This window comes from Ylistrum balloti, unplaced genomic scaffold (genome assembly GCF_031769215.1).
Source record: "Ylistrum balloti isolate Yb309-2 unplaced genomic scaffold, AGI_CSIRO_Ybal_v1 Utg369574, whole genome shotgun sequence".
NCBI lineage: Eukaryota > Metazoa > Mollusca > Bivalvia > Pectinida > Pectinidae > Ylistrum > Ylistrum balloti.
In genome coordinates this window covers 320-24,991 of record NW_026781868.1, presented here as the reverse complement: position 1 = coordinate 24,991, position 24,672 = coordinate 320, and the positions used below count along the sequence as shown (strand labels likewise).

Sequence of the window (24,672 nt, the reverse complement as noted above, 5' to 3'; positions counted from 1 at the left end):
TTACATCCATCGGTAAACATAAACACAATACTGTGTAGACATTTTGTAACAATGACATGGAGATTTCGAAGTGTTCATTTTTTTATATAGTGCTGTTTTGATTCTAAATCTACTAACTGGGATTAAAAGATTAATTTGCAGCTAGCGCATGATAGTGGTCTTGTTTCAGCAGAACTGATGTGTTTTTTTTCTGCAGGTTGCAGGTTTGATATTTTCTTTTCATTAAATATACAGGCTTTGCCACACTAGTGGATCTTATGATGCCAGCAGTACTTGGTAAAAGGAACATTGGAGTGGGGAATGAGTACACATCAGAGTCGGAACAAATCATGTCTGCAACAAAAACAGCCATGGGTAGAGTAAAAGGAGCTCTTAAAGTCAGGTAAAGTGGTGTAAAAAATAGTCCATTCACTTCCAGAAAAAGAACACATGTCACTGTATGGGTCATTGGTGGTTAAGACAGTAATTTTTCACTACATTCTTGTTTATGAAATATACATACAGGACTGCTGTGAGAATTGGAAGTCAGACGCCTTCAATGTATCAGGCATCTACTGTTCAATTCTCATAGTATGGATTTTCAAATAAAAGCTCTGTTTTGGTTTTGTGACATATGAAAAATGATGCTACGCTCTATAACTAAAAATGTCCTCACCTCCAACACTTTCTTCATGTCTTAAACATGTGCATGTGCACACTGATACTCAACAATGTAAATTAGTTGTTAAGTCTTATTAAATGTTGTGTGTTTTCTCCTTTGGGATTTAAACTAAGTTCCAGGATACTCCAAACAAAATGAAGCTAAAAAAACCTGTGATTCAACACTACAACACTACAAGGCAGAGGCTGAGATTTAAGAGGTTCTTAACAGATCTGCTTCCTTTGTTTCTACATTGTAACATCATCAACAAATTGGCAATAATCTTCCATTGTTTCAAGTACTTGTAAACATGTTTTGAGGAGAAATATGCTGTTTTTTGTGACATAATGAATGTTGCCACAATTTAAGAAAGCTGTCCAATCAAAATATAATTTTGCCTAAAGGCATATGTAATTAACAATATCAGATGACTTAATTTTAAATTATTTTGTAGGTTTGCTGATATTACAGATAGGTTCTTTGACAAAGTCACTCCATATGTATTTTGGGCGCGAGGAGATCTCCAGCAAGCTTCAGCTCTCTTCACCAAACTCATTGATGGGGAGAAACGCAGTAAGATGATAATCTGAAATACATGTAGTTACAGACAGGAGAAAGTCTTCTTTTTTAATAATCTATCCATACACTGTACAAGACACACTAGTCTGTCTGTAATACTCTACTGATACACAGAAGTAGACACACTAAATATGTCTGTAATACTCTACAGATACACAGAAGTAGACACGCTAAATCTGTCTGTAATACTCAACTGATACACAGAAGTAGACACACTAAGTCTCTCTGTAATACTCTACTGATACACATAAGTAGACAGTAAGTCTGTCTGTAATACTCTACAGATACACTGAAGTAGACACACTAAATCTGTCTGTAATACCCTACAGATACACATAAGTAGACACAGTAAGTCTGTCTGTAATACTCTACAGATACACAGAAGTAGACACACTAAGTCTGTCTGTAATACTCTACAGATACACAGAAGTAGACACAGTAAGTCTGTCTGTAATACTCTACAGATATACTGAAGTAGACGCACTAAGTCTGTCTGTAATACTATACTGATACACAGAAGTAGATACTCTAAGTCTCTCTGTAATACTCTACAGATACACATAAGTAGACACAGTAAGTCTGTCTGTAATACTCTACAGATACACAGAAGTAGACACGCTAAATCTGTCTGTAATACTCAACTGATACACAGAAGTAGACACACTAAGTCTCTCTGTAATACTCTACTGATACACATAAGTAGACACAGTAAGTCTGTCTGTAATACTCTACAGATACACTGAAGTAGACACACTAAATCTGTCTGTAATACCCTACAGATACACATAAGTAGACACAGTAAGTCTGTCTGTAATACTCTACAGATACACTGAAGTAGACACACTAAATCTGTCTGTAATACCCTACAGATACACATAAGTAGACACAGTAAGTCTGTCTGTAATACTCTACAGATACACAGAAGTAGACACAGTAAGTCTGTCTGTAATACTCTACAGATACACAGAAGTAGACGCACTAAGTCTGTCTGTAATACTCTACAGATACACATAAGTAGACGCACTAAGTCTGTCTGTATTACTATACTGATACACAGAAGTAGACACAGTAAGTCTGTCTGTAATACTCTACAGATACACAGAAGTAGACACAGTAAGTCTGTCTGTAATACTCTACAGATACACAGAAGTAGACACAGTAAGTCTGTCTGTAATACCCTACAGATACACAGAAGTAGACACAGTAAGTCTGTCTGTAATACTCTACAGATACACTGAAGTAGACACACTAAATCTGTCTGTAATACCCTACAGATACACATAAGTAGACACAGTAAGTCTGTCTGTAATACTCTACAGATACACAGAAGTAGACGCACTAAGTCTGTCTGTAATACTATACTGATACACAGAAGTAGATACTCTAAGTCTGTCTGTAATACCCTACCTGATTTTAAGACCGGATATAAACTTAATCTGTCGTGTTTTTTTTATGGTTGCTCTTTTGTAAGAAAAAAAAAAGATTTAAAGAATTTGTATGATTTTATTAAAAGATTTAATGTTTTCTTTGCATCAGACAGGATCTGATTTGAATTTATTTTAGTTAAATTTGCATCATCATTTATTGTATTGATTTGTTCTAGGTCGCTATCGGGCAATGTATATGACAGAAATTGCACGTATGCATGCCCAGTTAGGGCAACCTGATCTGGCATGTCGATTCTATAGAATGGCTTCAGACATTGCACTGGAGAAAGGAAAAGCTATGATTAATGCTCAGGAAGTGACGGGACAGCAGTTAATGTTACTAGCTAGTGTGTATGATCAGGGGTGAGTTTATATCTGATGTTACTATCCACGGCATGTATGATCAGGGGTGAGTTTATATCTGATGTTATTAGCTAGTGTGTATGATCAGGGGTGAGTTTATATCTGATGTTACTAGCTAGTGTGTATGATCAGGGGTGAGTTTATATCTGATGTTACTAGCTAGTGTGTATGATCAGGGGTGAGTTTATATCTGATGTTACTAGCTAGTGTGCATGATCAGGGGTGAGTTTATATCTGATGTTACTAGCTAGTGTGTATGATCAGGGGTGAGTTTATATCTGATGTTACTATCCACTGCATGTATGATCAGGGGTGAGTTTATATCTGATGTTACTAGCTAGTGTGCATGATCAGGGGTGAGTTTATATCTGATGTTACTAGCTAGTGTGTATGATCAGGGGTGAGTTTATGTCTGATATTACTGTCCACTGTGTGTATGATCAGGGGTGAGTTTATATCAGATGTTACTAGCTAGTGTTTATGATCAGGGGTGAGTTTATATCTGATGTTACTAGCTAGTGTGTATGATCAGGGGTGAGTTTATATCAGATGTTACTAGCTAGTGTGTATGATCAGGGGTGAGTTTATATGTGATGTTACTAGTCAGCATGTATGATCAGGGGTGAGTTTATGTCTGATATTACTGTCCACTGTGTGTATGATCAGGGGTGAGTTTATATCAGATGTTACTAGCTAGTGTGTATGATCAGGGGTGAGTTTATATGTGATGTTACTAGCTAGTGTGTATGATCAGGGGTGAGTTTATATGCGATGTTACTATCCACTGTGTATGATCAGGGGTGAGTTTATATGTAATATTACTAGCCAGTGTGTGTGGCCAGGTGTGAGTCTTATTGTCTAGTACATACTCAGCCTCTAAGGGTAGGCATGATTTTCACTACTGGGTATACTACCCCTTGTCTTTTGCTATATTAGCGCCAACAGTGGCAATATTATTTTTTTCTGTATTTGATACATATCTTGATTTGCATCTGTTTAAAATAGAAGAACAAATATGATAGAGAATATTTTACATTCAATATCTAGTATGATGACTGCAAACAACAACAGAAGTGCAGCTGACCATTGGAAATATGTTGTGACCTCCAAGACTTTCAATCAGGGAGCAGCAAACATGGCAGTCATCTCTATGTTGTGTTTTCACTCTAGACCTGGCAATGGTAGGTAAAATGCATATGACACTGGTGTACAGCTATTCTTTAGTATTGTAATCATGTAATAACGAGTAGTTTGGTCAAGTATTTGATGAAAAGAAAAAAACACAAAAGGAGCATGAGGCCTGAAGCACTCACATGTGCTGTTATTGGTGGCACTGTTCCTGCACATGTGTTGTTATTGGTGGTGCTGGTCCTCCACATGTACTGTTATTGGTGGCGCTGTTCCTCCACATGTGTTGTTATTGGTGGCACTGTTCCTATGTGAAGGTCAGCTACGTTTGTTTGTTGAATGTCATGGAACAGACCGTCACTTGGTCATGTGTCATATTCAGTATCAGTCAGTCATATATTTCAGTTATTAGGTAGCAAATTAAACTCTTTTGTTCTTAATAACTGCAGCTGTATAACAAAAAACATGTTTTCATATTTTAAACCAGACATGAATTAAAAATATAAAAATATAATACAACATGACTATACCCACAATTCTTTCATATGTAGTCTTTTTAGTTTCAATTGTTAATTCATAGTTTGTTTACAGCCACAATCGATGAAAGTTTCTACACATGGAATATCTCATGCTAAAGAGTAAAAATTATCCATTTGTAATTCTAGGAAGATAAATATTCTATGACGCTGGGCCAAAAATAATGTTATAATAAAGCTGTATAGGATGTGTATAAGTGAAGGCTCAAACGTCGCCGGTAATTATTCTTATTTTGCAATAACTTTCATTTGACTGAACTTTTAATTTTTTGATGATTCACAAATGAGTTTATAATTGACAATTAACAGTTTTTCTCTTACCCAGAAATGTCTGAAACATTAAAGGGCAAACTTGTCAATGAGCAGTAAGGTCAAATCACTCTCTGCCTTAAGTTTATACTTGGAATGAGGATATTTTAATAAAATGGCAAAAAAAAAAAAAATGAATGTTGCATCATTAAATTATACATATTTTGATGTCTTGCATGTTTTTTTTAACTGTATTATTTCTACAGGTACAGAACCATCCAGCTTTGTGGAAGCAAAGAGGAGACTGGAGACAATGGTGGATAAGAATCCTAAATACCAGTATTATCTTAGCATGCTTCAAGCTTTGACTGGGCAGGGCTCTGATGCAGATAACACCTACAGGGCATTCTTACAGAGGTGAGATCTGAAGGTTACCGTATAGAGAATGAAGAGAAGCAATCCTGATCACACAATTATTCTGCTCTCCACTGAATTTGTCCATAATTTTGTATTAATTTTTCATCGGCTGTATCAGTCAGAAATTGAATGTTCCACAACAAAATGCATGTCTGCTTCCATTTTTTTTTTACCACATTTTGACTGTAAATAGTGTTTAAATTGAACTTTTCTGAGTTCAGTCGTATAACATATCTTCCAGTTTTTTCATTTTGTATGAAATTTTATAAAACTCGTCTTGAAGTTTTGATTTTTACCTGCCAAAGCTCATAAAAGTTAAAAACTTGTAAGACTCATTTCATGAAATCTCCTATGAAATGACAAACATTAAGATCCTATGTTTATCTAATGACACATGGTTCTGACAGAGGTAGGAAGTACCGCAAGGTTATATTGTGGGAAATGATCAACTGACAGGGGTAGCATTGATCAGTTTGTATGAGATTCATAGCAAAAGTCAAAACTAACAATTTTAATCTTGTAATCTGTTTTAGAGTTACACAAACTATCAACATTTCTACATAAAGCAAGAATTCAATGGATGTTTTATCCTTTTGTCAAGTAGAAATTGAATCTAGTATGTAATGTAGAAATTATCTGTATTTTAAATGAATTAATTGATATTTTACAGGGAAAATGCTGATGGCACCCAAGATTCTCCTGGTCGACGGATGGTCTCTAGTCCACAAACAAGTGGAGTTAGTCGTAAACAAAAGAACAATGTCTGGCATGCTCTCTCAACGATGATTACTAGATCTGGGCTGCCTCAGCCTCTTCATGTTCTGTGGAGGTCCCATCTACAGCCCCTTAGAGTCTGTGATCCCACAAGGTAATAACAGGGAAGCTGTGGTCTTACTATGGGAATCAATCTGAATCTCGTCCCTGTTTTTGGTCACTTTTTATCATCAATGATACAATTTCTGTTTTGTGACACTTGAAAGCTAATAACCCTTATAACCTTTCATATTGCTCACCTTAGACTACCATCAAGTCTGCTAGGCCTCTTGTTCATTTAATGAAAAGAATTTTATTTCTACTCAGGTTAATTCCCCCATCAGAAGCAGACCTTTGCTGTGATAACCTTGACCTTCGACTGAATTCTGAAGGTTATTTGACTGGAAATATGAAAACACTGTTGCCACCAATGAGAAGCATTAATTTAGACCCCTACACAGGGTAGGTTTTGATCAGCCTTAAGTTTAATCAAGTCTTTTTTCTCAACTCTGAAAGAATTACCTTTTTCTATTCAGTCAAGGTATAGTAAAGCCTCATCTTCGATCAGCTTGTAACCACGAATGTTACATATCTAGCTCTGTTGCCATGGACAACTTTATAATATAGCTTTCTGCATATAATTGTCTTAGTAGTATATAGCTTTCTCACAATCCAGCTGCTTAGTCTTGCAATAAACATGGAGGTATCGACCTTAGTCACTAAACATTAGCAAAGATACTGGGTAAGATCAGTGATATATGTTAGACCCATTGGAGACCCACAAGTCCTGATCTGACTGACTTGATTCTTTCCTTACACAGGAAGCTGTGTTTCCCACAAATCCCAGGGAGAACTGAGCCTTGGACCTCACTGGACAGATTCTGTTCCAGCAGTTTAATGTTCGATTCTTTTGGTGAGTCATATCTCTGGTAGAGTTTGTATTACGAACTCAAAATTACACCAGTGTTTCAGAAAAATTAATGACGACAAACTTTTTAAAACCCCTTTTTTTTTCTAAATTCATTAACCGATTTCTCTTTTCATTACTGCTTTGCATGTTCAGTTTTGAAAACCAATTGTGAAAATCTGGTATCAGCCATATCATGGCCTGCTCGAATTGTGAAAATTGCTAAAATCACCTGATATTTCTTGACTTTTGATCAGTATTTGAAAATGTCCGAATCAGTTCTTGGATAAAATGTCAAAATAATGTTCAAACGGCAAAATAGAAAACGTCATTTAAATACATACAGATGTAATAACATAGGATAAAATTGTCATTTCTCTTAATGACCTTTTGAGACACTTTGTCACCCTTGACTTTTAAAGGATTATAACCATCTTGTATCACGATAGTGTTATCATGTTTTCTTATAAAATGCACAAAAACAGACCAAAAGTTATTGATTTTGAATGAATAGGTTTTAGAGGAAGTAGAATGAGGGATTTATCCCCTCTATGTTTTGAAGGCGATATGTCATGATTTTACTGTCACAAGCATTGCTTCACCTCACTATTTAAACTTAATTAATATCAACATCAGACCTGAAAATCTAATTCTATTTCGCTGATAGGGATTCACCTCTCTTTTGACCAGAAAGAAAAGGAGAGGTGAAATCCCAATCAATGAAAGGAAATCAGATTTTAATTAATGGGGCCATGGTAGCGGAGTGGTTAAGGCATCTGACTGTCTTTTTCACTTGCCCTCCACCTCTGAGTTGCGGGTTTGAGGCCTTTATGGGGCAGTCACCAGGTACAGGTCTCATGTCAGTGGTTTTTCTCCGGGAACTCTGACTTTCCTCCACCACCCAAACCTGGCACGTCTGTGTCCGTGGCTGGTAATAATATATACAGCAACAATAAACTTCACTTTTGATAAAATATCAGATCTGGTTTAATTGTATCATACATTTTCTTTCTGATAGATAATGGATGTATACCTTGTCCAGTTGAGGTGTATCGAGACAAAGATGGTACCACAATACAGATGATGCTCCCTACATCTTTAAAGAATTTTGGGAACTCAAACTGGACGAAAAGTAATCAGGCAGCCTTGACTTTCTTCTGGTCCAATGGCAAAGGTGAAAGCGCCAAGCTTAATGTTCTAAAGATGTTTTGGCAACTAATCTACGAGGTAGGTATAATTATCAATGTATAATTAAATTACAAATGCTTCAGGGGTCAAGTATGGATGGGCCAGCCAATAGTTATCCAATTATATCTACCTTTGCCAGGGCTCTTGATCTGCCAGATTTGGGGCCGAACTCACATAAAAAGGAATTTTGAAAACAACTGGAAAAAATGGAAACCTGTTTTGGACTTATAAATTATATCTTGAGCTACTTTCTCCATTGACCTTGACATCACCACAATTTCAACCATTATTCCATTTTCCTCATTTTGACCTATATATTAACTGTAAATGTTAAAATAGACAGTATCTGATAAAGCCCTCCAGCTTGTTTCTTTCTCTCTTCTCCCTCTTCAATCCATTGCCCCTTCTTTCCTTCCCCTCCGCCTCACCCTTTCCCATCTGTCATATGTAATGTGTGTATGATCTTGTGAGGATGTGTGTGTATATACGTGTGAGAGAGGGTGTGTGAGTGTGTGTGTGTGTACTCATCCCATAGAAGGTATGGGCTGGGCCAAATTCCGTAGCCACCTATATTTTCTGTTGGTTAATAGTCTGGATGTTTGATGATGATGATTATGATGATTGATGTTTGATGATGACGATGAGGATTGGTGCTTGTTTGATACATGTAATTCTTTGCGAATGATAATGATATGTTATGTACAATTTAGAGTGAAAATGATGTTAGGCCCTTAAATTGTATGGCATGTCTGTGTATTGGTGTGTGAGGGCATGTGTGGCTTTGAAAGGCTGCAAGTAAAACATTTATGTTTTGAAAAATCTTTGAAAAATAAAAAATTATAAAAAAAAAAAAGATTTGGGGCCGAACATTCCGAATGCAAAAAAGTATCTTTTTTTCCCAATTTAGACCCCAAGTTTTCCCAATTCTAAGGAAAACGCCGTTATTTTTCCCAATTCTAAGGGCCCTGGGCTCCAGTCCCAAAATGGGGTGTGAGAGCCCTGTTTGCTTACTATGAGACGTGTCTGGGTAAACCAGCAATGCCTGCTTATCTCCCCTGATTAGAGATAGGAATGAGGTATTGTTATCATGTTTCTTGAATATAAACAGGACGTAGCTAAGAAGATCATGAGCTACTGACTTCCTGTTTCATTTCAGGCTATCAATTAAATAATGTATATCCATTATTCCTTTTGTGTACAGAAAAGAAAGCAGCAAATTATGAGAGAAGCACTTAAGGACAAGAAGTCAGAACAATGGAAGAAAGATCGTCTCAAACTGTTAAAGCATTGTTTAGACACAAAGAGAGAGATGGACTATTATGTAAGTGTGATCCGAGTGATTCTGAGTTACTTTCCTTGACTTTAGTGTCGGTTTCGAGTGAAATGAGATCACTGTTACAGTAACTGATGGAGTATCACTATATTGTTTGTTGTTTTGTTGACTGTTTACACAGAATGTTATATCACTTGTTGCTGTTCATGAATATGACCGCTGGTGAATTATGTGTTTATTAATACATTTTACAGTTTTTATTTGGCAATAAGCTGAGGAGGCCAATACATTACCTCTTCTCATAGTCAAGACGATGCCTTACTACTGAACAATTAAATAGTGTTTTTCATGATTTTACTAAATGGCACTATCTCTGTATGGATGTACTTTTATAGGCGTGGGCCTCACAACTAATGTCGGGATGGTGATATAAAAGAGATGCTTCCATACATATATACAAAATTGTCCTTGTCAGCAGTCTAGGTGAAAATAAAGGTCTCCATTACTAATTTTAGCAAACCCAACCAAACATTTTTTTTCTTTGAAAGCCTAGTGAATTTGAAATATTGACTTCAGTGTTGGCTGAAATAAGAAGATCTATATCATTTTTATTTATTTGTTCAACAGTGGATTGATGACACAATGTATGCCTTTGCTGAGGAAAGAGAAAAAAATCCCAAAACTTCTCTAAGGAAGTTTCTGAATGACAGTAACCATGTTTCACCGGAGTTAAGCTGGAACAAGAACTACACTTCCTATGGAAAGACACTGGCTTTGAGTTTTATATTTGAAAGCGAGTTATTTGCTATGGTAAGACAAAATAATTTTTTTAACTGAAAATGACAGAATGTACAGACAAAAGTCATATACTTCTGTTATTCTTGGTTTAAACTACAGAACTATAAAATAAAAACTGTTATCAGAAAATATTATAAACCGTTATATTTTACCGTAAGTATATGTTACCAAACTAACCTTTCTGTGACAGCAATCAATAGATATAAATAGTAAAAAAAATGTCAAGGAAAAACCTTCTCCAACTCCTATTATAATTATTGCATGCAGACTGGATGGTGTTTATGCCTAGAAATAAACAAAAAAACTGATGCATATAACACCACAATATGCTGTCATTAATTTCACAAACTAATGCTTGCTTCCTTCGTGCAAAGAAAATTTCCACATTCATGTTTTAATTGATGTCTTTATTTCTGTTCCCATTTAAGAGGTAAAGGGTAACTCTGTGGAGACTCTCTTACTTATCATCAGAGCATGAGGGTATGACCTATAATCACAACCACTCAGTGACATTGTCAAAGCTGACTTTTATGTTTAGTTGTGTTACCTGATTAACCCCAGCCATATATGACAATTTTTTGCCAGTAAAAACAAATTAGAAAGATGTGAATGAAATACAAATGTGATCGTTTATATTTACCTCACATACACCATGTGATCTATGGAGGGAACATGACCTTGTCATATGATCATGTGTGATTGTTTATATTTACCTCACATACACCATGGGATCCATGGAGGGAACGTGACCTTGTCACATGATCATGTGTGATTGTTTATATTTATCTCGCATACACCTTGTGATCGATGGAGGGAACATGACCTTGTCACATGATCATTTGTGATCTTTTATATTCACCTCACATACACCTTTTATTCATGGAGGGAACATGACCTTGTCACATGATCCACCATCCACTTGAAAGGTGACCGTCAAGGTCGCTAGGCCTCTTGTTTATACAAACTTACTGCATTATCCATTATAAAACAAATTCCACATTTTGTGAGGAAATATAATGGTAGTTTTAGCTAACACTATTCACCAGGGAACATTTGCTAAATGAAATATTCACATATCTGGAGAACATTCTAAGGTTGTTTATCATTAATATTCTCCTGTCATCAGTAAAACCAATGTTCACCCAGTACACACACAGATAACAAAGTTCAACTGTGATGTCAGTATTTGTCTGGAAAAATGACAGTGGAATTTTAGATGCCAGCGTTTTTATTAAAGTTTAATGTTTATTTTAATCAAGTGAAGAATATCAAACATTACTTTAATTGATTGCAGTTCATCGACTGCAGCAGCAGAGAAGGTTTCCTACAACCAAAGTTCAAGATGGAATATCATATCTCACATTTTGGAGACATTCCCAATTGTAGAAACTACAAACTAGCTAAGTCTGAAATATTCTACTACAGTAAATCTACGAAGTGAGTATAGACTGTATACTACTTAATGTCAACTTAGTGACATTTCACTTGCATCCAAATAAAAAATCAACAAATTTAATGACTCTATGTTAATGAAGAAACCCCTCCAGTAACAAAGTTACACAACAATATAGAGTTGCCCACTGTCTGCCAAGTTACCAAAGTCAACCATATAATCCATTGCCATCCAAGTATCCCACTGTTAACCAAGTAACCCATTGTCAATTAAGTAACCCACTGTCAACTAAGTAACCCATGGTCAACTAAGTAACCACCTGTCAACTAAGTAACCCACTGTCAATTAAGTAACCCACAGTCAACTAAGTAACCCACAGTCAACTAAGTAACCTAAAGTCGACTAAGTAACCCACTGTCAATTAAGTAACTCACTGTCAACTAAGTAACCCACGGTCAACTAAGTAACCTAAAGTCAACTAAGTAACCCACTGTCAATTAAGTAACCCACAGTCAACTAAGTAACCCACAGTCAACTAAGTAACCTAAAGTCGACTAAGTAACCCACTGTCAATTAAGAAACCCACTGTCAACTAAGTAACCCACGGTCAACTAAGTAACCTAAAGTCAACTAAGTAACCCACGGTCAACTAAGTAACCCATAGTCAACTAAGTAACCACCTGTCAACTAAGTAACCCACTGTCAACTAAGTAACCCACAGTCAACTAAGTAACCTAAAGTCGACTAAGTAACCCACTGTCAACTAAGTAATCTACTCTCAACTAAGTAACCCACTATCAACTAAGTAACCCACGGTCAACTAAGTAACCCACTGTCAACTAAGTAACCCACAGTCAACTAAGTAACCCACTATCAACTAAGTAACCCACTGTCAACTAAGTAACCCACTGTCAACTAAGTAACCTACTGTCAACTAAGTAAACCACAGTCAACAAAGTAACCTATAGTCAACTAAGTAACCCACTGTCAACTAAGTAACCCACTGTCAACTAAGTAACCCACTATCAACTAAGTAACCCACTGTCAACTATGTAACCCACGACCAACTTAGTAACCCACTGTCAACTAAGCAACCCACGGTCTTTACTAAGTAACCCACAGTCTTTACTAAGTAACCCATGGTCAAGTATGTAACCCTCTGTATTTGAGATCGGAAGTTCTGTTCAAAATGTCATGCTAGGGATACTAGCATTATTTGTGTCTACTGTTCCCTATCTGGGATAAAACTGTATGACATTATGTGGTACATGATTAAGGCAATTTGTTTTACAGAGTAGGTCCTTGTCTGTTAGTTTGTGGACAGAAAGGCAAAGTTCTGGCAAAGATCAAACAGGAGGAGGATGAAAACGAAACTGTTCCACACATCATTGGCTGTGATAGTTTGGTGAAGGTCACATCAAATAACAGGTAAATATTACTGCACTACTCTAATGCTGACATGGTACTGACTATACTTGTGCCTTTTGATATATTTTGTCCTGTCATGTCCCATCACATCCTACTCCATTATCAATGTCATATCTTTAAACCCTCTTAGAATATTTGGTTTATATTTACCACATGGTATCATTACATTAAATTTTACACCTGATCAGGTTCTGGTTTACATAAGAGCAGAGACATTCATGTCTTTTATATTTTACCTTAACAGCAAGTCAGGTTTGAATGACAAATTTGCTCCCTGTGTTCAGTGACATCTGGTACCCTGTTACAGTTTACATACATCCTAGGTTTTATTTTAGAACAAAAAAAGGTCTTACCTTTTATTCTTCATTTTAAATACATTTATATTATATCTTGTTTTTAGAAAAATGATTTCCATATAATCAGTAGTTATTGATACAGTTATTGCTATGTAAAAAAGGTTTCACAGATGTCACCAGTTAATCTACCGGAGGCATTATCTTGCTAATGTTTTAAAAGGTATATTCTGAAAACAATACCAGGAATCAAGATACAAGGAGAGTTATTCCCCTTTATAACCATGCATCACTTTGTCTGGGGCCCTATCTTGTGTACCATCTCACCTACAACTACAAAAGTTTGTGTCATAAAGTTTTCAATTCCTGGCACTCAAGATTTGTCATGTGTCTAGCTATGTAGAGTTATGTCCCTTAGTTCTAATTGGCTATCAAAAGCTTTGTTATGGGCTCATTTGGACAATTGATAAAGTACTTTGTCACAATTTATGTATAAAGATGGTGGTCACAGATGAAGAGGTCATTCAGACAGCTAATTTTGTCTGCTGTCAACTGCCACTTTATACTTTATACATAGATATTTTCCTTGTAATTTTCCGATATTTACTGATAGCGTGTTGGTTTTCCAGGTTGTGGTGTTGGAATGACCAAAACATCAAGATTGACGAGTCTCTTCCTCCTGTCACGATAGTCACATCTCTGGAGTGTTCTGTTGTCGTGGTGTCTCTAAGAGACCAGGAATACATAAGATTTGTAGATATCCCTTCCCTGGAGAGTGTATCAATCAAGTCTGTCTGTGACAAGTAAGTCATTTATAATAAGCCCTATGTAGTCTACCTAGGATACATTGGTTTCACTTGCTCTCAGTGAACAGAATAGTAAGTCTGGTATGACATGGTGGTCAGGTATATAATTTAGATACAAACACGAATTACTCTCTGTGCTTTAAACAATATTTTCATGTAAAACAAAAATAATGCAGGTGGATGAGATCTTATCCTCTCCTGGCTCTTCGTGATTAGCTGTCTAAATAAACATGGATGATATTTCTGTTTTTGATCATTGCTTTATGGTGTTATCATCATGAACAAAATTGTCAACCAATAGTAATATAACGTATGTAAATTTTGTATTTCCAACTCTATTTCATGTGTGGTCATCATACTTGCTAGCTAGGATATGGGAAAGTCTTGGAAAGGGAAAGCGTTGTATGCATAAAGTCACTGTGACCTATATTTTGACCTCTAACCCTGTTCAAAGAAATGATGTGTCTTATGTATATCTTCCACCTATTTCCTATTGGGATCACAGGATTTCCTCCATAAGAACGCTTTAGGCAGATGTAGTGCTGCGTGGCGTTAGTGCTGCATGACATACTAAAGTTAATGTGACCTGTAACATACCTTTGACCCTTAGCAAAGAAAAAAAGATTCTCTGCATATCTCTTACCCTATTTCAGGTAGGATTATTATTGCAATGTAATAAGGCCACAGTGGCCATGCACATTTTACAACCAGGGTGTTAGATGACATTTAGCTCCTTAATCGATATTCGTATTTTCAAAACTTTTTCCAAGTCATGTGCAGAGTTTTCCTTAAGAGCCGGTCACAGGCCAATTTGACCGGCTACCTTGATCATTTGGCCGCCTACACCAATCCAGTTCCGTAATAATGTTCCGTACACGACTACACGTACACGTCAGGCCAGCCTCCTTCTTTCACTACACAGCCTACTACTAACAAAATTATGGAAAACCCTGCATGTGTCAAGTTCCACATTGGATGGTTTGTTAATTTCATTTGGGAGGTGCTTATTTGCGGTGATAAAAATTCAGTTATTGTCTTGCTTGTGTTTACTCCCAATACAACAATGTTTTATTACTGATTTATATTTTGGTGACAGGAAAGGATTACAGATCAGTGAAGATAACCTCCAGATCAAAGCAAGCACAGTCAAAGTGCTGACCAGTTGTTACAGGACAGGAAGTGACCACTCCTACCAAGAGGTCATTCTTGGGCTGGACATGAACTTGGTGACCTTACAGATAATACAGGACCCTGCTAGGTACTCACTCTTTTATATTTACCATCTACTTGTAAGACATTGTTCCTTATATAGAATTTTCCTTCACTTAAACTGATATCTCTTTAAGAAAATTAGAATTTACATAAAAGATGGATCTTGATGCAGGTGATATTTATAGTTTCTGGGATTCAATACCGATGTATACAGAGACAATCTTAATCAATGCTGCTATTGTTGGACTGGACTGAAGATATTTCAATTTATTTAAATTCCCAAAAAAATATACGCATTTGAAGATTTTCATGTCAATCAGGGAACATGACAAGCATTGGAACCACCTCCACATTGTTTTAGAGTTATGAGATTTTTTTAATCATCGCAGGATAATTGTATACAGAGGAATTATGGTGATGTTGTTATAGTCTGGTAGGACGAAGACAGTTTAGATAGACACTACATGTGATACAGAAATTTTCATTCTTCATATATTTTTCTGCATCATCATGATATTTCTACTTTTTATTATGCTCTGTTGGAAAATTTAAAGATACTGTGACTTTTTTATTCCATCAGATCTGTGGAGGTGATAATGACAGAAGTTCTACCTATATCTGGATTCCCAGTGGAACACAAATTTGTAGGAGAGAGAGGTAATCCTGTTTAGTAATACGGTATCATTGTTATATTTTCTTAAGAGTTTTCTTTAGCTCAAGCCTGTTTTAAAACTGGTTCTGTTATTTCATTGGACCTGAAGAAATACAATTTGATGATTCAGACGTACATTTAACAAGACTGATTTCTTTTTTGGATAATTGATCTAATCTGTCACTAATGATTTGATAAGTGCAATATTAATATACACTGTAATTTGAAAAATAGATTGTAAAAATTATAATTCAAAAAATGCAATTTTGGACTATATTGAAGAAAAACATTTTTTAAAGAAGAATCAATATATACAGATGAATTAAGTCCCTTTGATAGCTTGATATTTGAAAAATCTTTTTACAGATGGATACTTGTTGTCATGGACACAGATGGATGAATCATCCAACGAATACAAAGAACACTTATCCTACTTCAGTAGAGACTCGGAACTCCTCGGGGTTCTACCTTGTCTTGGCAGAGGACCAAGATCATTCTATTTGGTTTACTTGCTTGGAGATGCTGATACACAGAAAGACTACCCTGGGTATGGACTGCCAGGCTGGTATGTGTACATGAGAGATGGATATGATGGAATTATTGCCTTGAAACTCCCCACCTGTGTGAGGACTAGCTGATATACATGCTAGGTTAAGTTGATCACAAATCATCTGACTCTTCTGGGAAATTTTTATAATCGTACCTCTGGGATATAGAGGATCTTAACAGGAGTTGCCATTGCAAATGGAATTCACAAAATAATTCTCATCTTGCCATCAGTTCTCCAGTGAAAGGTCGATGCCCAAACTATTGAGGCCGTCCAAGCTGTGAGAAACCTTGGTGTACACTTTGATAGCTCTCTGAACATGGAGAAACAGATAAACTCAATTGCCAGTTCCTGTTATCACCAAATCAGAAACATTGGGGGTATCCGTCAGTTCATCACCGCAGATGCATGCAAGACATTGGTACATTCTCTTGTTACTTCTAGGTTAGACTATGGTAACGCGTTACTCGTTGGTGTATCTGATACACTAATGAGCCGCCTGCAAAGGGTACAGAACACCGCAGCACGCCTAGTTACCCGTACTCGAAAGAGGGACCACATTACACCAGTCCTTTACTTATTGCATTGGCTGCCCGTGCAATTCCGGTTACAGTACAAGATTTTGATGTATACATACAAGGCAATAAATCGAACAGCTCCTGAATATTTGCAGGAACTTGTCACCGTTTATCGGCCGTCACGATCACTACGATCGGAGACAGAGTCCTTCTTGTGCGTTCCGAACTCTCGGACTGTGACTTATGGTAACCGATGCTTTGGAAAGGTAGCGGCCACTTTGTGGAACAGCTTACCATCTGCTACTAGAAAGTCAAAATCCCTGGCCAAATTCAAGAGGGATATTAAAACCCACCTGTTTACGTCTGCATTTTAGACTCTCACGCAGACGTCCTGTATATACATACTTTCACCACTACTAACTTGATTTGGTTACTGTGTTACATATGTTGATTACTTTATACATGTTCTGTAAATTTTGTAGTAAGATTATTATGTAATTGTGAAGCGCATTAGAGTATTTTGTCAAAATAGATAGTGCGCTATATAAATGTTGTATATTATTATTATTATTATCAGTTTTTAACTGGTGAGGTAAAATTAAAATTTTGTGACAATCTTGAGGAATCTTTTTGAAATGCAATTCAATGTAAGATTTTGTTTATCACTTAATTTCCATGACGTGTTTTTGTAGGAAAATTTTAAAAACATTATTTTATTAGACTGATGTAAAATTTAAGTTACAATGTATTCAATGTTACATGGTAACATCACATTGTAGGTGACACCACGTAACATCACAATGTAGGTGATGCCTGGTATCATCACAATGTAGGTGATGCCAGGTAACATCAGAATGTAGGTGACGCCTTGCATCATCACAATGTAAGTGACACCTGGTAACATCACAATGTAGGTGACACCTGGTAACATCATAATGTAGGTAATGCCTGGTAACATCACATTGTAGGTGATGCCTGGTAACATCACTATGTAGGTGACGCCTGGCAACATCACAATGTAGGTGACACAAGGAAGACATGATGTCATAATTGAAAAAAGGGGACCTTTCAGTCAATTATTGTAACTCTACTATGTATCATTACATTTGTGGTCATAACACACATTTATGTTATAGATGTTACTACACAGGTAACAAGGGTTTTATGTATGATAAATTGTGTTATACAGGATACTGAATAGGAAGGACTTAATTGGTTTTATGAGAAGAAAATACTAGGATCTCTCAGGTTTCATTGTTGTGTATATCTGAAATGGAAATTATGCAGATTTTGGTTATAATATGAAATAAAGTGTGTATACCTAGATAATACTCAAACTATAATATGTAATGTGTATAATCCATCTGAATTTAGATTCATTATATATTTCATATGTATTGCAAATTGTAAAGGATTAAGATATCTATTTAATTAAGAAAAAAATTTAAAATCAAAATAAAAAAACAGAAAACCTGATCAAAACAAAAAAAAATATTTATCAAAATAAACCTGAAGCATAAAAAATACCAAAAAAACCCTGATCTGGAATTCACTAGATGAAAGTTTGTGTGTTGAAGAGACATTTTTATATATGTCTGTGTTAACACAGTGTAATGTTATATGTTACCTGAACAGTGTATTACACAAACATAGGTTAATTGATGAACAAATCAAGTAAATGTTTAGAAATGTGTAATATTTTTTTTTTAAATTAACATTGCAATGAGTTGATGTTGTGACTTTGAGGTTACCATGACACTTAAAGACTTATACAAGGTCTATATAAAGATTAATGATCATAGATGTCCCAATCATATTACTGCATAAATGGAGAAATCGAATAATGACATGCTTGTTGATGTTGATCCATAAATAATATAATGCGATTGTAATACTAATTTACTAAACATTACTTCAGTTGATAGATATATACTTAACACATCTGTATGGTCACACATTACAACACTACTGTACCATGTGAGCACAATGTTTGTATAATCAAGAATATAGTTGACTTTTACATGCAGCTGCTTAAACATAGAATGAAGAAAACTATTTGCCAAATTATCCTAATTTCTTTCCAACTTTTGGGATGTTTTTGCCAAGTTAAATCCCTTAGCAGAGCTTGCCACCCTACATGTACCAATACACTAATGTGAAATCCTACCACATTTACTGTGAATATTTGTCTTCTTCAACACTAACATTGTATAAAGAAAACTTATTAAATTGATGTGGTGCATCATAGATGAATAGGAAAGGTAGAGAGAGAAACTGATGTAAAACTGATAATCACACAAATTTGTGTGAAACATTAAGTAAAAGATTTAGGTAAGATATGGACATCTCAAGTATGTGATTTTCTTTCATTAGCACTGAACTATACTGTTGTCATTCAATGACATACTGTCTGTATGTTTTCCCTTCTTCCTTAAAGAATCCCTATTTATTGCCATTCTATTGAAAGGAAAAGCCTAATGGTTGTCATAGATTGGTCAGAATGGTATTTGGTTGTCAGTGATTGGCCAGGCTGGCATTTGGTTGTCATAGATTGGTCAGACTGGCATTTGGTTGTCATGGGTTGGTCAGACTGGCATTTGGTTGTCATGGGTTGGTCAGAGCAACATTTATTTGTTATTGATTGGTCAGACTTTGTTTGGTTGTCATTAACTGATCAGAACAACATTTGGTTGTCATTGGTTGGTCAGACTGACATTTGGTTGTCATAGGTTGGTCAGACTGACATTTGGTTGCCTTAAATAAGCTAGGCCGACCAGCCTTTTTATTGTCTTTCATTCTTTGGGTCATTTCTAATGTTCATTGGCTAGAGTCAGTCTTAGATTGTCATTCATTGGCTAATGGAAGCATTAACATTCTTAAAAAAGGTTGTAATAAATTGATTGGGACAAACTAAGTAAAGGATTCCTCTCGCGGTAAGGTAACCTGTCATAATATTTTGACAGCATTTTAATTGATATCTAATTCAGTTATTTTATAACCAATGATATACACTGATTATTCATACTTAAAGAAACTAAATGAAAGTAATACCAGGACTATTAACACAGACACTGTAACAGAATTTACTACAATACCAGGACTATTAACACAGAGACTGTAACAGAATTTACCACAATACCTGGACTATTAACACAGGGACTGTAACAGAATTTACCACAATACCTGGACTATTAACACAGGGACTGTAACAGAATTTACCACAATACCTGGACTATTAACACAGAGACTGTAACAGAATTTACCACAATACCTGGACTATTAACACAGGGACTGTAACAGAATTTACCACAATACCAGGACTATTAACACAGAGACTGTAACAGAATTTACCACAATACCAGGACTATTAACACAGAGACTGTAACAGAATTTACCACAATACCTGGACTATTAACACAGAGACTGTAACAGAATTTACCACAATACCAGGACTATTAACACAGAGACTGTAACAGAATTTACCACAATACCTGGACTATTAACACAGAGACTGTAACACAGAGAATTTACAGAATTTACCACAATACCTGGACTATTAACACAGAGACTGTAACAGAATTTACCACAATACCTGGACTATTAACACAGAGACTGTAACAGAATTTACCACAATACCTGGACTATTAACACAGAGACTGTAACAGACTGTAACAGAATTTACCACAATACCTGGACTATTAACACAGAGACTGTAACAGAATTTACCACAATACCTGGACTATTAACACAGAGACTGTAACAGAATTTACCACAATACCAGGACTATTAACACAGAGACTGTAACAGAATTTACCACAATACACTATTAACACAGGACTATTAACACAGAGACTGTAACAGAATTTACCACAATACCTGGACTATTAACACAGAGACTGTAACAGAATTTACCACAATACCGGGACTATTAACACAGAGACTGTAACAGAATTTACCACAATACCTATTAACACAGGACTGTTTTAACACAGAACACAGAGACTGTAACAGAATTTACCACAATACCTGGACTACACAGAGACTGTAACAGAATTTACCACAATACCAGGACTATTAACACAAGGACTGTAACAGAATTTACCACAATACCTGGACTATTAACACAGAGACTGTAACAGAATTTACCACAATACCTGGACTATTAACACAGAGACTGTAACAGAATTTACTACAATACCAGGACTATTAACACATAGACTGTAACAGAATTTACAACAATACCTGGACTGTTAACACGGGGACTGTAACAGAATTTACTACAATACCTGGACTGTTAACACAGAGACTGTAACAGAATTTACCACAATACCTGGACTATTAACACAGGGACTGTAACAGAATTTACCACAATACCTGGACTATTAACACAGAGACTGTAACAGAATTTACCACAATACCTGGACTATTAACACAGGGACTGTAACAGAATTTACCACAATACCAGGACTATTAACACAGAGACTGTAACAGAATTTACTACAATACCAGGACTATTAACACAGAGACTGTAACAGAATTTACCACAATACCTGGACTACCTGGACATTAACACAGAGACTGTAACAGAATTTACTACCTGGACTATTAACACAGAGACTGTAACAGAATTTACCACAATACCTTGACTATTAACACAGAGACTGTAACAGAATTTACCACAATACCTGGACTATTAACACAGACTAACAGAATTAACACAGGACAACAGAATTTACTACAATACCTGGACTATTAACACAGAGACTGTAACAGAATTTACTACAATACCTGGACTATTAACACAGGGACTGTAACAGAATTTACCACAATACCTGGACTATTAACACAGAGACTGTAACAGAATTTACCACAATACCTGGACTATTAACACAGGGACTGTAACAGAATTTACCACAATACCTGGACTATTAACACAGAGACTGTAACAGAATTTACCACAATACCTGGACTATTAACACAGAGACTGTAACAAATTTAACACAGAGACTGTACAATAAATACCAGGACTATTAACACAGAGACTGTAACAGAATTTACCACAATACCTGGACTATTAACACAGGGACTGTAACAGAATTTACTACAATACCAGGACTATTAACACAGAGACTGTAACAGAATTTACCACAATACCTGGACTATTAACACAGGGACTGTAACAGAATTTACCACAATACCTGGACTATTAACACAGAGACTGACTTTACCACAATACCTGGACTATTAACACAGAGACTGTAATTTACCACAATACCTGGACTCATAACACAGAGACTGTAACAGAATTTACCACAATACCTGGACTATTAACACAGGGACTGTAACAGAATTTACCACAATACCTGGACTATTAACACAGAGACTGTAACAGAATTTACCACAATACACTGTATACCACAATACCTGGACTATTAACACAGAGACTGTAACAGAATTTACCACAATACCTGGACTATTAACACAGAGACTGTAACAGAATTTACCACAATACAATAACACAGGACTGGACTATTAACACAGAGACTGTAACAGAATTTACCACAATACCTGGACTATTAACACAGAGACTGTAACAGAATTTACCACAATACCTGGACTATTAACACAGAGACTGTAACAGAATTTACCACAATACCTGGACTGTTAACACATAGACTGTAACAGAATTTACCACAATATCTGGACTGTTAACACGAGGACTGTAACAGAATTTACCACAGTACCTGGACTCTTAACACAGAGACTGTAACAGAATTTACTACAATACCTGGACTATTAACACAGGGACTGTAACAGAATTTACCACAATACCTGGACTGTTAACACAGAGACTGTAACAGAATTTACCACAATACCTAAACACAGAATTTACCACAATACCTGGACTATTAACACAGGACTGTAACAGAATTTACCACAATACCTGGACTATTAACACAGAGACTGTATTAACACAGAGACTGTAACAGAATTTACCACAATACCTGGACTATTAACACAGAGACACGAATTTACCACAATACCTGAATTTACCACAATACCTGGACTATTAACACAGAGACTGTAACAGAATTTACCACAATACCAGGACTGTTAACACATAGACTGTAACAGAATTTACCACAATATCTGGACTGTTAACACAAGGACTGTAACAGAATTTACCACAATACCAGGACTATTAACACAAGGACTGTAACAGAATTTACCACAATACCTGGACTATTAACACAGAGACTGTAACAGAATTTACTACAATACCTGGACTATTAACACAGAGACTGTAACAGAATTTACTACAATTACCACAATACCTGGACTATTAACACAGAGACTGTAACAGAATTTACTACAATACCTGGACTATTAACACAGAGACTGTAACAGAATTTACCACAATACCAGGACTATTAACACAGGGACTGTAACAGAATTTACTACAATACCTGGACTATTAACACAGAGACTGTAACAGAATTTACCACAATACCAGGACTATTAACACAGAGACTGTAACAGAATTTACCACAATACCAGGACTGTTAACACATAGACTGTAACAGAATTTACCACAATATCTGGACTGTTAACACAAGGACTGTAACAGAATTTACCACAATACCTGGACTATTAACACAGAGACTGTAACAGAATTTACCACAATACCGGGACTATTAACACAGAGACTGTAACAGAATTTACCACAATACCTGGACTATTAACACAGAGACTGTAACAGAATTTACCACAATACCTGGACTATTAACACAGAGACTGTAACAGAATTTACCACAATACCGGGACTATTAACACAGAGACTGTAACAGAATTTACCACAATACCTGGACTATTAACACAGAGACTGTAACAGAATACCTACCTGGACTATTAACACAGTGACTTTAACAGAATTTTCCACAATACCTGGACTATTAACACAGAGACTGTAACAGAATTTACCACAATACCTGGACTATTAACACAGAGACTGTAACAGAATTTACCACAATACCTGGACTATTAACACAGAGACTGTAACAGAATTTACCACAATACCAGGACTGTTAACACATAGACTGTAACAGAATTTACCACAATACCGGGACTATTAACACAGAGACTGTAACATAATTTACCACAATACCTGGACTATTAACACAGAGACTGTAACAGAATTTACCACAATACCAGGACTATTAACACAGAGACTGTAACAGAATTTACCACAATACCTGGACTATTTTTACCACAATACCTGGACTATTAACACAGAGACTGTAACAGAATTTACCACAATACCTGGACTATTAACACAGAGACTGTAACAGAATTTACCACAATACCTGGACTATTAACACAGAGACTGTAACAGAATTTACCACAATACCTGGACTATTAACACAGGGACTGTAACAGAATTTACCACAATACCTGGACTGTTAACACAGAGACTGAACAGAATTTACCACAATACCAGGACTATTAACACAGAGACTGTAACAGAATTTACCACAATACCGGGACTATTAACACAGAGACTGTAA

The 24,672-nt window shown here is 36.0% G+C and overlaps 1 protein-coding gene across 1 annotated transcript; it reads left to right on the top strand.

The window, feature by feature from the left end:
• Positions 1 to 344: 344 nt before the first annotated feature.
• LOC132565279 (uncharacterized) lies at positions 345 to 16,741 on the top strand. The gene is made up of 17 exons (XM_060229916.1): positions 345 to 382; positions 1,095 to 1,213; positions 2,823 to 3,009; positions 4,057 to 4,190; positions 5,189 to 5,339; positions 6,010 to 6,207; positions 6,420 to 6,554; positions 6,914 to 7,005; positions 8,018 to 8,226; positions 9,389 to 9,508; positions 10,088 to 10,270; positions 11,553 to 11,695; positions 12,945 to 13,079; positions 14,002 to 14,175; positions 15,275 to 15,436; positions 15,971 to 16,047; positions 16,409 to 16,741. The coding sequence occupies exons 1-17, from the start codon at positions 351 to 353 to the stop codon at positions 16,678 to 16,680; spliced, it is 2,523 nt and encodes an 840-aa protein (XP_060085899.1). The 5' UTR covers positions 345 to 350; the 3' UTR covers positions 16,681 to 16,741.
• Positions 16,742 to 24,672: the final 7,931 nt, after the last annotated feature.

What these genes read in the sequence shown, in the direction of transcription:
- LOC132565279 (XM_060229916.1), top strand. Translation starts at nt 351, where the DNA reads ATGGGTAGAGTAAAAGGAGCTCTTAAAGTCAG. An exon ending in AAAGCGAGTTATTTGCTATG is followed by an intron (nt 10,271 to 11,552) that starts GTAAGACAAAAT and finishes AATTGATTGCAG; the next exon opens with TTCATCGACTGCAGCAGCAG. An exon ending in CAAATTTGTAGGAGAGAGAG is followed by an intron (nt 16,048 to 16,408) that starts GTAATCCTGTTT and finishes ATCTTTTTACAG; the next exon opens with ATGGATACTTGTTGTCATGG.